Source organism: Eremomyces bilateralis, assembly GCF_010015585.1.
Source record: "Eremomyces bilateralis CBS 781.70 unplaced genomic scaffold P152scaffold_5, whole genome shotgun sequence".
NCBI classification, from domain to species: Eukaryota; Fungi; Ascomycota; class Dothideomycetes; order Eremomycetales; family Eremomycetaceae; genus Eremomyces; species Eremomyces bilateralis.
The window spans coordinates 913,099-927,288 of NW_022985071.1; the positions used below are offsets into that span (position 1 = coordinate 913,099).

The 14,190-nt window shown below is 49.6% G+C and overlaps 6 protein-coding genes and 1 non-coding gene across 7 annotated transcripts; 3 read left to right on the forward strand and 4 right to left on the reverse strand.

Moving 5' to 3' along the window:
• Nucleotides 1–110: 110 nt before the first annotated feature.
• Nucleotides 111–212, reverse strand: P152DRAFT_t24. Its single transcript has one exon. It is a non-coding gene; the product is annotated as a tRNA-Ser (tRNA).
• Nucleotides 213–2,095: 1,883 nt separating this feature from the next.
• P152DRAFT_500251 (uncharacterized protein) lies at nt 2,096–2,976 on the forward strand (the record flags this gene model as incomplete). The annotated part of the gene is made up of 2 exons (XM_033682307.1): nt 2,096–2,131; nt 2,239–2,976. 2 exons carry the CDS (start codon nt 2,096–2,098, stop codon nt 2,974–2,976), a joined length of 774 nt encoding a protein of 257 aa, XP_033536075.1.
• A 1,419-nt stretch (nt 2,977–4,395) lies between these two features.
• P152DRAFT_456700 (uncharacterized protein) lies at nt 4,396–5,859 on the forward strand. The gene is made up of 5 exons (XM_033679060.1): nt 4,396–4,966; nt 5,020–5,091; nt 5,146–5,244; nt 5,292–5,360; nt 5,409–5,859. Exons 1-5 carry the CDS (start codon nt 4,856–4,858, stop codon nt 5,790–5,792), a joined length of 735 nt encoding a protein of 244 aa, XP_033536076.1. The 5' UTR covers nt 4,396–4,855; the 3' UTR covers nt 5,793–5,859.
• An 868-nt stretch (nt 5,860–6,727) lies between these two features.
• Nucleotides 6,728–7,908, reverse strand: P152DRAFT_456702 (uncharacterized protein). The gene has a single exon (XM_033679061.1). The coding sequence runs from the start codon at nt 7,662–7,664 to the stop codon at nt 6,897–6,899; it is 768 nt and encodes a 255-aa protein (XP_033536077.1). The 5' UTR covers nt 7,665–7,908; the 3' UTR covers nt 6,728–6,896.
• A 260-nt stretch (nt 7,909–8,168) lies between these two features.
• On the reverse strand, nt 8,169–9,180 carry P152DRAFT_456703 (uncharacterized protein). Its single transcript, XM_033679062.1, has one exon. It carries the CDS (start codon nt 8,992–8,994, stop codon nt 8,236–8,238), a length of 759 nt encoding a protein of 252 aa, XP_033536078.1. The 5' UTR covers nt 8,995–9,180; the 3' UTR covers nt 8,169–8,235.
• Nucleotides 9,181–9,567: 387 nt separating this feature from the next.
• Nucleotides 9,568–11,074, forward strand: P152DRAFT_385324 (thiol-specific monooxygenase; the record flags this gene model as incomplete). Its single annotated transcript, XM_033675817.1, has 3 exons — nt 9,568–9,701; nt 9,753–10,326; nt 10,370–11,074. Coding segments are annotated over 3 exons (1,413 nt in total), but the record flags the coding sequence as incomplete, so codon positions are not given.
• Nucleotides 11,075–11,584: 510 nt separating this feature from the next.
• P152DRAFT_465298 (C6 zinc finger domain-containing protein) lies at nt 11,585–13,938 on the reverse strand (the record flags this gene model as incomplete). Its single annotated transcript, XM_033680623.1, has 10 exons — nt 11,585–11,607; nt 11,652–12,199; nt 12,245–12,504; nt 12,554–12,622; nt 12,671–12,709; nt 12,753–13,296; nt 13,349–13,523; nt 13,574–13,718; nt 13,769–13,814; nt 13,874–13,938. The coding sequence occupies 10 exons, from the start codon at nt 13,936–13,938 to the stop codon at nt 11,585–11,587; spliced, it is 1,914 nt and encodes a 637-aa protein (XP_033536080.1).
• Nucleotides 13,939–14,190: the final 252 nt, after the last annotated feature.

The window sequence follows — 14,190 nt, forward strand, 5'->3', positions numbered from 1 at the left end:
GAGATACTGCTTCAAATCAACAATAACACACCAAAATTTAATGAAACTCGCTGAGATCACGCTCAAGCTTGGCACGATCAATTCCAAATGAATAAAAAATAAAAATATAACGACACGGGCAGGACTCGAACCTGCGACCCCGAAGGGATATGCTGACTGATCGCTGACTAAGCGCTTCTAGGCATACGCATTAACCGCTCTGCCACCGTGCCATTTGATGAAATAAATTTGAAAATATCGAATAAGTACCAAAAACCAGTCTTGGGGACTGGAGTTAGGGACCGATTATCCGAATATATTGAATGCAATGAATTGTTAGTATTGTGCGCCAACCGCCAAGGCACAAGTAACCCCAGTTCCCCACTGACCATCAGTATTCCCACCTGGCTAAGTAGAAAGCGAAACCTCGATTCATGATCATCCAATCATCACTGCTGTGATGTGGGGGCTGGTCCGCTACTATAGCTCCATGCCTACACTCGCTATACCGACCACCGACTGCCAATATATCACTTCTATTGTTTTGCGTGTGAGAGTCTAGGGGTATGCTTCATACGCATCAAAATTGCCCACTTGGAGCGAATGAACTCCTCCAGCTGTCAATAACTTCGATGCCCGGGAGATATACTCCCTGGCCATCGACTTTCTCACCAAGATTGCCTATCAGGGATTGAAGGGAGTAATGCCACCTCACCTTGGACGCCTTCCTCTGGCCTATACAAACGAGGACTCATATCGACTGAACTGACTAAAACGAAGTATGAAACACTGATTCTGCACGTCCAAGGCTAGAAGGTGTCGGAAGGTGATCTGGGGGTATACTTTAACATCCAGTATCATTCTTTCAGTCATCGCCAGTTACATACCGTACTTCCCAGCCTCATGATCCCATCCAACCACTGTGTCGCAATCACTTTGTCAACGCCAGTTGGCCAATCATCGTACAGGAATGCCTTGATCCCGTGTTGAGTGTCTGGTTTGGGACGTTCGTCGGACTGCAGGTATTCTTTTGGCTTTTTCAGTTCTTACTTTCGTTCACTTTTTCTCCCGCTCTCTTCTTTTCTCATTTTCCACTTCACCGAACATCCTTAGTCTTCGCGCTGTATTGAAATTTACCTTATCCTCAAACAGCTTACGAACAATCTGATATCCATTATGGCATCATCTATTCAAACTGGCATGAAGCAGGACGGTGTTCTATCACCTAATCCAGTGAGCCTCCTTGTTCCCACGAAACGAACCGTTGATTCTCGTTCCCTTCCCTCTCCCCGTATTGTATAGGATGAGTCTAGGTCATAGCGTACCGAGCATGGTGAACCATCAGTGTTCCTCTCACAACGCGTCCGCAGCGACGACCGAGAATTGACCGAAAGGTCCGATGAACGAGTCAACGCACCGGCGGATCATGCGATCGACCGAGGTGGCTTAAGTGCCGCTACATCCCAAAAGACCTGCGTGGTCGATGTGAACGAGATGATATTTCTCGAGCAAGCTGCTCGAAATGGAGACGAAGGTTCAGTCTCAAGGAACTGGGATCCTCTTTGTGAGCCAACAATCTCATCTCAAGTCACTCTACCTGGCATTTGACAGTATATAACAATCAAGAAGACGATCAAGAAGAGTAGATGGAAGATCAGGTGCATGCCGGCCCATTTAACGAAGTTGCTGCACTTCAAACACCAGTGAGCATATCTTCGATGACATCGCACCTTTTGGATGCATGACACCTTTAGATGTCACCTTCGCGCATTTTTGGATGCATTGAAATCTCGGTGAAAAGTGATAATTGAGCCTTACTTTCCAGGGAAGTGGTGGTTCGAGGGCTCGAGTCAAAAAATTGTCTTTCTCTTTCAAGTCTTTTGCCCTCGGCCTCCCTCTCTTAATAAGTCCAACTTTCTTTGACATACTATATATCCTCTTTTATGATTATCAGAACATCCTTATTTTCAATACATCTAACTCGACAGTGGCTTGACCACCTCAATCAGGTGTATTACAACAAATAAATCAAATTTCCTTTTGTCACATTGAAATGACTCAGTCAACTGAAAACGATCACACACCGAATTTTTGGAAAACGTGCCTTGGTGACTAAATGATTAAAACAGCTAGGCCTGCCAAATCGGCGGGAGTAAGCCAAATAAACTCTATCTCTACGAACCCTAACTCAAAGGAACACACAGTCGCTAATGAACATGGTTCTCTCTCAGCCCTCACGGAGACTATACGCAAGAAAAGAATGGTGGCTCTTCCAATACTAACCCTCCGGCCACCCTCCCAACACCGCTCACTGCGTGGGCCACTGGAAAGCGACCAGTTGAGGATGTGGCAGAACAAAGCGACCCCAACGTCCAGCAGTCAAATGCAGAGGTTGTTGAAAAGGTGGTCGTCAGCCTGTTGGACGACAGCGATAACGACGAGGAATTCGCTCCCGAAGATTCCGACCTTGAAAAGGTGGTTATCAGTCTGTTGGACGACAGCTATAACGACAAGGAGTTCGCTCTCGAAGATTCCGATGTTTCGGACTTAGAAGATGACAAAGTCGACCACGAGTCGCCCGAGGAGAACACGACAGCATCAGCCAGCACAGCTCCAGTTACTCCGCCCCCTCCTCCGAATGGCACGACTTCCAGTCAGATCCCGATCGGTTTTTATGACCTTGAGAGCTCCACCTGGACAGGAGTCGAATTCGGCCCGGCTCAGGTTGATATGTCTGACATCACACAAGCCCAAAAAGACATGTCGATAGATCGACTTCGAAACGCATGGCTACTCATATTTTCAACGATCCGGTCTCTTTTAAACGGCACCCGAAGGCTCTATACATTCGACCAAAAACATCCATTCTTACACCGATGGGGCAATTGGTTTCGCCTTATTCCAGTCGATGTCTTCATGCGCGAGACGCTTGGAAGGATTCCGTTGGAAACCCAAGTGGTCCTCGGGAAACCGGATCTTACAGTTCAAGATTTGTAGGACAAGATTGCGCGACGGCCTATCGAAGAGCTCGTGTCCCGCGGCGCCTACCTCGATTTAGTCGAGCCGACTCAAGGCGATCAAGAGATGGGGATCTACGTCGGTGCCGTATGTTCCGACCTTGGTTTTCTGATGCGCTGGTTGGCTTATGCCCGGGCAGCCCGAAAAGGCAAGCCATATAAAGACTGCCCCGGAACTCACGTCAGCTATATCGTCGAGAAGCAGGGCATCCCACATCTGCGCGCGCTCGCGGTGAATGCATCATCCTCATCTTTCGCGCTCTGCACTGAAAGTATGCTGGTAGTGTTTTTCAATACCGTTCGAATCCCCTCCGAAGGGAGATTTTATCTGCCTCTTATTCTAGAGTGGATGATAATCATACAAGGTCGACTGGCCCAGGCATCTCTCGGTCTCCCGCTCCTGAATTGCATTACCCTGAATCTAACCTGGTCCTGGAGGCGGATGAACAGCGATTTCTCTTAGCGTCGCCCAAAGACATGATCTACCACAACTGCTCGTTCGTCATTCTGAAGGACGACAAATATCTGCTCTAGGACTATGACTCGAACAAGTCTGGGATGGGAAGCGATCCTTTATGTAGGAACTGCTGGCAGTACAGGGCGATATCTCTGCATTCGGCATTTGAACGAAGACATAGGGTAAATACCTTCCAATCCCGCGCCCATCGAGCCGAGATTACCACGATGGACGCCGAAAATGATAAGCGATGGAACCTGGCACAAGTGAGGGCCCAGCTGGCGCAAGCTGGGGCATCCTAAATGATGGTATATCCCCCTTTTCACCAGTGTTGCAATTTGAAAGTTTTTGCCGCTTAATGCAAAAATATTCCTAATGAAAGCTTGTACGCTGATGTTAGAGGCTCCAAACAGATTTCCATCTGTCTGTCGATGCTAGAGCTCTGTACAAGTGGGCTTGTGCGTTGATATATTGTGCTAGACTTACCTCTACAGATCCTTGATAGGAAATGCCGCAAACACATCACAAATGTTCTCCTGCCCTGCCACCAATTCCGTCCATGCTCTTGTCTGTATTCAAAAGATACCGCAGTATCAATCAGCGCGCCGATTGGTAAAATGTGTTCTTGGGAAGGGAAGAAATTGATAGCATTTCACCATTGGCGTCCTCCTCCAGCTTCCGTAGCTCGAGCATTGTATCGACGAACAAAGATGAGTTTTCGACGCACTGGGGATATGCTTCGTCGTTCGGATTCATCATTTGCGTCCATCTCGGATGGTGAAAGCCGATCCTATCTACAATCTAAGAGATTGCAAGTTGCATTCAGTTCGGGAGCTCGAAATAGAGTATTCTAAAAATAGACCCGCGAGAGAGAGTCGTGTTACATTTTACTATGAGCATACCCCACAGAGATATATCTGGCCGAGACAGCCGCTCGTTTCCAACCATTCATCAAGTGAAGATTTCTGTGACGGCCGAGCTATCCATGATTCACGTTGTCCGACAATTCCGAAAGCACTTTACAGCAAGCAAGGGGCTATCGTCGATCACAGATGGGTTGTTTCTATTTGACTTTGTCGCAACACTAGCTCTCCTCGATATTGATGAGGCCAAGGGATGTGGTCATATTGCATTAATCTCCGGATCTTCAGTTCCCCTCATTCCAGTCGTGTTATTTGTAGAAACCGTGTAACATCGGGGCTCGTGCAACGGTTCTCTCGATGTGCTATTCGTTCGTCAGCTTCATCATTCCCCGGAAAGCTCGTTAGAATTACATCACACCCATGGTACCACAATCTCGAGCCGGATTGGGCTGCAACCCAAGCCAGGTCAGCTTGACCCGGTATATAATAGTCCGTTTCACACCATAAGTCGGAGGTTTTATTATTGGTATGACTTGAAGATGAAGACTTCTACTATCTTGACCACTCTGTTCGCCTCTGTGGCACTTGCTGCCACTCCAGAGCAATGCAGCCAGTACTGCCAACCGATATGTCCGTTGGATTTGATATATGTAGGATACTTGTGAGAAAATGGATTGCAGCCGATCTTGCTAACCTGGCCCAGAGCTGCCATTGCGCGAACGAGAACGCCGCCAAATGTCATGAGCAATGTGATGGCCCAAAGCCCGAAATCAAAGTGAGTAGCTAGAGACGAAGTGGATTCCCAATGAGACTCACTAATCTTCATCAGGTCTGCCCTCCGCTTCCAGTACCTCCGGTAGAGGGGCCTACCCCTTCGAAGCCGGGCTGTACATGCGAAACCATCGCATGCCCACTAATTTTCCCTCCTGTTCGTGGAATCGCCCTACGGAAAGAGGAATGCTGACGTGATCACAGCCCTGCAGCTGTGTGGAGGCCCGAGTAAAGTGCTGGGAGAAGTGTGGAGGTACCGAACCTGTCCGCGAGGTACTAACCCTTCTCTCGACGAATTCCCCAGAAGCTAACGTCTCAAAGCCATGCACCGACCTCAACCGAGACCCCTCGCCTCAGGCTCAATGTGGCACACGGGGAGCACCAGGCTGCGCAGACAATGAGGAGTGTGTAAAACGCCCAGGCGCATCGTGCGGTCCAGAGGTAGATTGCGGCGGGATATGTGTGACAAGGTCCCGTCCCACGAGAACGAGAAGACCCTCGCCTAAGCCAACATCAACGTCACCCACTTCGGAACCTACGGCAAGGGAAACTCTCGCCCAACAGTATTGCGGCGGGTTTGCTTTTCCACCGAACCCGAAGTGCCCGGAAGGCCAAGTGTGCCAATTACCGCCGGATTCACCATGCTTCGATGGCAGGGCAGTTGAGTATGACGCCTTGACATCTCCGTTATGTTGCCCATGCTGACCGATTCTGAAGCTGCGCTGGAATATGCATTGGTGCAAAATGCTTGGGATTTACGAAACCAGCCTTCCTTTATCCTCAATGCGCTCCTGGGCAAGTGTGCGCCCAGGTGCCGAATAAGGAAGGGCAAATTGCGACGGACATACCGGGCTCGTGCACGTTCAAGGATTTGACTTGCAACAAAACGAAACCCTGTCCGGAAGGGTACACATGCTCTGATTACCCTAATGACGCCTGTCATGATGGGAAAGGGGGAGAATCATGTCCGGGAGTATGCGTCTGGACTGGAGGAGCACCGGAACATGTTTAGTGGAGCGCCACTCAGCAAAGTCAGTGAAGGACCACACCAGATTGCTGTGGCTTCAGACAAAGAATGATCATTATATTACCCAAAAAGCCGGTTGCCATGCGCCTGTCGTCTGCCGAACGTAGATTACAGAAGTCTATTCCATCCAGGGTATCGTAAAATCATGTCGCTCAATCCATTTGGGCCGTTTGAGTATACCACATGTGCTCCTTTGCCAGCGTTTTCGGGTTGAATAATTCAAAATGAAAGCTCCAGATCTTCTCCGCAACGCTTCTGTCGTGCTTGGCCTGCGCGCCGAAGTCGTCGCCCTTGGAACTTTTCCGACCGACATGTTGGAGGATGCTCGGTGTCAACGCCCATCGCATCTGCCCGCGCTCGTTCGCAAAGTCCTCGGTTAACACGTCCGGGAAGCCTCGGGCTCTCCCTTCGAGATAATTGATGAGCTCTCGGCCCTTCGACCGAGGGTAAACCAGGCCTTGTGAGCAGCAGCCAAATCCATTCATCTCATGCACCCCCTCGGGCATGGGGATCACACTGATGCGCCCGGCGGCGAAGAACAATCCGATTGCAAGTGGTAGGAACACACCCAATACGATTAGACATGATGTTGGGGATAAATAGTGTCTTGTGGCAGGAACAAAGATTCGAAGGCAGGCTAGGACGGCGGCCGACGCAATGGTGAGGGTGACGGACCAGAACAAATATGTTGGCCATTCTTCGGAATTCCAACCCAGAAATTCTTCGGTGTAAAATAATCGGAGATAGAGAACTAAACTTTCGTTAGCATTCCATCGTCGGTGTCATGAACAATCCTCACAGTCTTTCAGGCCTCGTGCCATTGTCATAATTTCGGCCGTCTCAATTGCGGCAATGGTTTTCTGATACCAACCATCAACGGCTACCACATCATCTTCTAGCATCAAGATGTAAGGCATTCCTTGGGACATGCATTGTTTCAGCAGGTATGTGTAGTCCAACAGCGCCTTTTGTTCATAAGCCTTCTCTTTTTCCAGCTCTCGCACGTGTTGGATCGATTCTCCGTATAGATAGTCACTGTACAAAAGGACCTTGTCCGGTAGTTCGTGGAGCCATGTCTCAGCGTATGCGGGATGATCTGAAGGATCGGTATGAGCGATCAAGACCATCAAATAGATCTTGCTTCGCTCCTCGTGCGACAATCCATCAAGGATCGATCCTACGGTACTCCTAAAATATCGAGCGCCTTCACGCGCTACCGAGGGTATTCCCACGCATAATGTGCCGTCCGGGTTGGTGGTGTTGAATTTGGGGGCGTATTCGGATAGATCTTTCGGGGCGGTCTCGATAAAGGCATTGGCCTGCTCCAGTCGAACCGTGGAGTATCTCTGGTCGTATCCATGGTTCGGGTCAAAGAAGACGGAGGTCGGGTCCCGATAGGAGGCTTGACGGACGACAATGATGGCGAGGAAGTATATGGCGAAGAAGACGGTTACACCGGAAAGGATGGGTGAAGCGCGGAGGTGGACGATCCATCGATCCGCACGCGAGGAGAGGGCGTGGTATCGATGGGAAGGACTCAAGGGCCACATGGTTTAGATGATGAACGGTCAAGACGGGCCATCTGATCTGAACCGGATATGCATTACCCTGGGCGGAAACGTAATTCGGAGGAAGATGATATCGGACAGGTTGGGGTACGGTATAAAAAAAGAAGAAGATTGGAGTGATCAGTGATGCATGACGCGACGGGTGGCGTTGGAGACGGACTTGGGTAAATGGTGGTTTCTCCACCAAGTCTGGTCACAAATATGGGTATATTGCTTAAGGTACCACTTTAAACCCTCCTTTATATTAATACTAAGCATGGAATACACGTAAGTCCATTATTTATTTTTCTACTTATTTTAATTTCACAATGCTGTTCAGCAGTTGGCCGCCTGGGGTTCGAAACCGAATGTTTGGAATCAGCTGTTGATGGTCGGGGGCATCACGTGAGAATGTATAAAGTCAAGAGCTGGGGCTGGGAGCCGAAGATTCTCTCACCAATCAATCTTTGAACATCCAAACGGTCTTCATGACAATTCATTAGGATGGACGTGGAGGGAAGTTGAATTGGGATGTACATAGTTAGTAGTATGTTCCTAATTTTCAATGGACCCTTCACAGCCTTGACGTGGACTGTCCCAATGGCTTCCCATCCCCTCCCACATCCATAACACATAAAATCGCCGTATCCTTCAACGTCCCCAACCTAAACTTCTTATTGATCGCTAAAAATTCCGGATCCCCCGACATGGCCGCAAAATGTCCCAGACTATGATTATGCACCAATAGAACTTCCTCCCATCCTTCCTCGCGCCCCTGCCCCCCAATCACGTTTCCCATAAATTTCCTGCTGTTCCCGAGCTTGGGCGTGATGGCCTGGCCGAACGCTTGTCCGTACTGCCTGTACTGCTCGCGGCGGCCCGGGTTGAAGGCCAGGAGGTTGAGCATGCTGATGGGGTGGGTTTGTTGGGCGGAGGGCCGGTGCGATAGCCAGTCGCGTAGTTCGGTGGTCATTTCTGAATCGCCGCTGGTTGGGGGAGGGGAGCGTTTGGATGCTTCAAGAAGTTTTGCATTCTTGGTCGCGTAGTCTTTGACGTCGTTGGGGTGGAGGCTAATCTCCGCGGTCCAGGAAGCGGTGACTTGGGAAGTAGCTTGGGTGGGGAGGACGACAGTCCGCTCAACGACGAGCAGGAGGTCCCATCGAACGTTGTGGGCCAAAAGAGGGACAGTAGACTGTTTCTGTGGGAGGATGATCCATCGGAGCACTTGGGCTTGAACGAGCGGAGTGATGGAGTTAGAGTGAATGGTAGAGAGGAATGTGGGAATGGTGTACCCTGGCTTCAAGGCGAGAAGGTGAAGACTGTATTCTGGCATGACGACTAACAGTTGGTAGCAAACAGACGAAGAGGAAATTGATGTCTGGCAATGTGAGAATGAAGCGCTACACCGTTGCTTTGCATTTTGGTCCCGGCCTGGCCTATATACCGGCAGTCACCAAGGCTCGACTTTTCGGCCATGATTCAAGACCGGACGCGACGTAGGATCAGAGGTAGGTGGTTCTCACAATTGTATATCGGAAACATAGATCCATTGGATATTACAATGCCCGATGCTCGCGATGAGCACATTTACGAGTTACAGCGGAGACTAGGGTATTAATTAGCCAAACGCCGCCGGCGATTGCGCCAACGCTATGCAGCGAGACCGACCAGTAATCTTTGCTGTAGGAAAACGTCGTGCAGCATGATCTGCCCCAAACCGGAAAAGTCTTGCCAAATTCGCAGTTTACAGGTCCATTCATCAATCCCCGCGGTGTTTGGAACATTGGAATATGGCGTGGACGGCCTTTGAGGCTTCGAAGCCTCGGAGCTTCAGTATCGCGTCTTGCTTGCATATATTCCATGGCTGAGCTTCGAAATTCTTCATGGCTCGCCATGGTCAGGCAAAATGGTAGCCGCGAAGAGAGTTGCCATTATCGGCGCCGGCCCAGCTGGTGCCATCACAATTGATGCTCTAGCGAGAGAGAGGACGTTTGACCTCATCCGTGTCTTTGAGCGACGTGAAGCCTCTGGCGGTTGTTGGTAAGTCGATGGTCGGTCGGTCAGATCTAACACGAGAGCTAATTTACTCAGGATTGGAGACAAGCGACCGCTACCACTATTATCGAACTTTGACGCTCTCTCTGCGCGGAACGCTGATGTACCAATTCCATTGCCAGAGAGACTTCCGGCTCAAACGCCAAAAGTGACAACCCCACGCTTCGCAGAGTCGTCCATCTATCCATATTTGGAATCAAACATTGATAGCATACCAATGGCCTTCAGTCAGGAACCGATTCCTGAGGAACGAAGCAAAGAATCAATCGCTATCCACGGCCCTAACACGCCCTTCCGGCACTGGACCGTCATGCAGAGGTACATTCAGAGTCTAGTGGATCGCAACGGCTACCAAGACCTCGTCTCTTACAACACTACCGTTGAAAGAGTTGAGAAAGTCGGTCACGAGTGGAAAGTCACCCTGAGAAAAGATGGCCCGCAAACGGACTATTGGTGGGTCGAGTGGTTTGATGCTGTCGTTGTGGCCAGTGGACATTATAACGTGCCATATATACCATCAATCGCGGGCCTTGAACAGTTCGAAAAGTCTCGGCCTGGCAGTGTCATTCACAGCAAGCAGTTCCGCGGAAAGGATTATTACCATGGAAAGGTAAGCGGCCCACCCATCGAAAGATTAAACTGACAGAACTTAGCGAGTTGTCGTTGTCGGAGCTTCGGTTTCTGCGGCCGACATTGCCTTCGATCTGGTCAATACAGCAAGGTCTCCGGTATTCGCTGTCGTGAATGGCCATAGGGCGAACCCGTACTTTGGTGACGGAGCCTTTAATCATCCGCGAATCTCGAAACAGCCATCCATTGAGCGCATTGAAGGCCGCACGGTGCATTTCGTGGATGGGAACTCCGTCGAGGATGTCGATCACGTCATCTGTGGCACCGGGTATTCCTGGACGCTGCCATTCCTGCCCGACGTGGAGGTCCGAAACAACCGAGTCCCTAATCTCTATCTGCACGTCGTGTATCAAAAGGATCCGACTCTGCTTTTCATCGGCGCTGTGGCAGCGGGCTTGACGTTCAAGATCTTCGAGTGGCAGGCTGTCCTCGCGGCACGATTCCTGGCCGGCCGAGCGACTCTCCCCCCATTGGTGGAACAGGAAAAGTGGGAGCAGGATCGAATCGCGGAAAGGGGTGACGGTCCGAAATTCACCTTGGTATTTCCGAATTTTGAGGACTATTTCGAGACTCTACGGACGTTGGCAGGACCGGGAGAAAATGATGTAGGTCGGCAGCTACCACCCTTCAAGCGAGAGTGGTTCAAGGCATTCCTCGATGGACTGGACCTTCGGAAGAACATGTGGAGGAGGCTGAACATCCAGGCGGAGGATGAGTCGGACGTGAATTTGAATGGTTCCTCGAGAAGATCCCAAAAATTATAGCGAGCATTGTTGTAGGTGATTAAGAGATAGAAGTGACTCGAAAATGGAACGATTAGTAAGTACATTCAGGGCAGACTTTCAAGCGATGCTACGCATTAGCTGGGTTCCCGTTATGTATTCACTTGTGGCTCTCCGACTGCGTGTTGTGCGCTTCATCTGTAGTTTTGACAGGCAGTGTCGAGAACTTCCTATTGTTCTCGCCCGATTTGATGAGTAGAGCGCGTTGGTAACACTAGCGTCTCCATGCCCATGACCTGCGCCCACGTGGCTTGTTATCAAGTGGTTCGGCTTGATCCCGCGGCTTTCATTATCGACTGATGCTCACACGAACAACCAAGCGGCCACTGTCAAAGTAGGCATAACCTTGAACTGTGGACGTTCTAGGGCCATCGTGTAGTCCTTGTGTCGCCATTGGTGATGGCTCTTAGTGTCCGAGATGGTGCGTTTTATGATATTCGAAATTACGAGAAGATGTTATACCACGCCACGGACTTGGTCTGCGTCATGTTAGTGGATAAATGTATATCAAGAAAAATCTTACCTCGCATTCCGCCTAGAGCTTCAAACGCCGTCGCATAGTTTTCGAATATGGTAGAGATCGATATTAGTCCCATTCGCAGGCGCACAAGCAGGCTCTCAACGATAGGATTTGCTGTACCCTTCTCAGAATATGTCGACTGCATCCGATTATGCACCATAACCAATGTGTAAGTGCATTGCATGGCACAACAGGCTAACGACGGCATCAACCGAGGCGCAGCCAACATGGATGTAGGAGCAAGGTAGCACGGTGGCGCGCACATCTGACCTAAGGGATTTGGAAAGGGGAGGTCATTGAAAGTCGCCGCGACATTGAAGGCTGCCTTGAGACAGATTTTGGTAGATTGGTGCCGGCTAAATGGGAGAGAATCGACTGCGCTCGACACGGAACTCGTGAACAACTCAAGTGGTGAGTCGGGGCTTTGAAACCCATTTGTCGTCAGCGAACGGGAACTAGTAGGCCAAGATGTTGAGTTGAGATCGCAATATTTTCCTGAAAAGACCGGACTGTCGAAAAAGGCACAAAATCGGTGTATCTTGATCCTCGCACTGCTTTGGATCAGCATTAGGTTCTAGATGCCGGAACTGTCATACCTATTGAGCTTGATGCGAGCCATGCATCTGAGAGCGCGGGACACCACTTCCTCTGTACTATCCAGTGGTGAAGTAGGCGAGCCTTGCAAGATCCACGTGTCTGCCACTGTAGCGAGAGACTCAACGTAGTGCTCGAGCCCTTGCATACGCTCGCAAACGTGGGATATATCAGCATTTGCCTTTACCGTCTTTACAAGCTCAGTAGCAATTCGAGTGCAAGTTAGAAGAGTTTGCTGTGCTTGAATGAAAAGCTTGAATGCCTAGTAAAGAAGTTAGACTAGTTAGATAATTAACTCAAGGAAAACGTACCTCTGAATCGGTCTGTAAGCTAGGATATTTTGTGGTAAAGCTCGAGGCAAAGAGGTTATGTGTTGGCTCCTATATAATTCTCAGTAGGATAACTTGGATCTCCGGGGTCATGCTTACCGAGTTACTCACGATAGTCGCTTGAGTAACGCAAATGTACTGCGACAATTAGGTTTGGTCTGGAACTGGGTATGGAACTTACAGTCATCCACCATACTCGACTTCTCACTTCTGAATACTCGTCTTGATCGGTGCAGTCATGGAGGGACAAAGCCACGGCTGATACAAAAGCCTGACCTGCCCTATTTTGCATCTTTTTGATGTTTCCCCGCTGAGCGTACTCATAAAAACTGAGAATGCATAGAGCAATGACGTCCTCCAGGTCTGGATGCACTCTTGGATGAAAGCGTTGCCGTGCGAGTTCGTCTCTAGGTTCAATCAGGGCATCTGATGGCGCGACTGATTCGGGAATTTCTCCTTCGTTCTCAATGCTTTCAATGGAGGATTGTGCAAGATATTGGGAATATTTCCGCCTGAACTGGACAGATTCTTGTATCTGATAGTCAATGTCATTAGGACAAGGAATTAGAGCAAGGACTGCTGATATTGCGAGTGCAATAGGGGTGGATGGTTCAAATTCCGGAATATCATCCTGGCGATGAGAAATTGCAAGATCAGAAGGGGTACCGATCGGTGGCGGAAGAATGGGGAAGAACGGGTGTATATAGACATAGTAAGCCTCAAGACTGCCATGGTCAATAGACAATAAATGACGAATTCGGTTACGACATGACCTACATAGCATTGTCACTTTGATATGTCCTGACCATAGGCATTGGAGTTAAAGCTGTCCCCGGGATGCTAGACATGTTTGGCGCAAAGGCGCTCTCAAATATAAAGTCGCTATCCTGGAAGAAATCTGGAAGCCGCTTTAAGCCAGCACCTGGCTCGATGAAGTTCTCAACAGGAAGTTCTATATTCAGGATTAACTGCGTGATACCTATCAAAACAGACTAAACTCACGTCGCTGAGATGTATCTGACTCTTCTGACACCGATATCTCAGGGGGTGATAACTGGGCTTGCTCTAAACCATGACGGTTCTTTCGCACGCGAGCCCCACCCCTTCTGCTCGGTCGGTAGCTGCAATCGCGCTCTCTGATGTGACACTGCGATTGAGGTTAATGGATGCCACAGCCATAACCATCCGCTTACATACGCTGCTACATGGACGTCCTCCATCGCAACGCGTTTTCAACGCTCTGCTAGAAAGTGGTCAACCGTAGTTCGCGATGAGTTACCGGCGAATAGAACAGACACATACCAAGACAGGCAAGCAATCTTTACCGGCGGAGCCAAGCTCTTCCTCTCCGATCCATTTTCGCTCATGGTAAGGGTGAGCTGGGCCGAGACCGAGATACAAAGAGCGTAGGGACTGCGTCAAGACGTCGAACCCGCTCTCTGGTTAGATATAAGGCTGATTGATTGAGGTAGGGTAGGTGTCCCGGGCCGCTTGAAACGCCATAGAGGGTGAAGAAGTATGGGGTTAAGGTAATATAAAAGAACGCGATTCAGTTTGTGGTTAAGGTACCGTCTCTTCGCCCTTGCGATAAAGCTAACTGTATCGGGCTACTGACTTGG

Coding starts and splice junctions, on each gene's coding strand:
- P152DRAFT_456700 (XM_033679060.1), top strand. CDS start 4,856: ATGAAGACTTCTACTATCTTGACCACTCTGTTCGCCTCTGTGGCACTT. Junction 5,245..5,291: donor GCCCACTAATTTTCCCTCCT/GTTCGTGGAATC, acceptor ACGTGATCACAG/CCCTGCAGCTGTGTGGAGGC. Junction 5,361..5,408: donor GTACCGAACCTGTCCGCGAG/GTACTAACCCTT, acceptor AACGTCTCAAAG/CCATGCACCGACCTCAACCG.
- P152DRAFT_456702 (XM_033679061.1), bottom strand. CDS start 7,664: ATGTGGCCCTTGAGTCCTTCCCATCGATACCACGCCCTCTCCTCGCGT.
- P152DRAFT_456703 (XM_033679062.1), bottom strand. CDS start 8,994: ATGCCAGAATACAGTCTTCACCTTCTCGCCTTGAAGCCAGGGTACACC.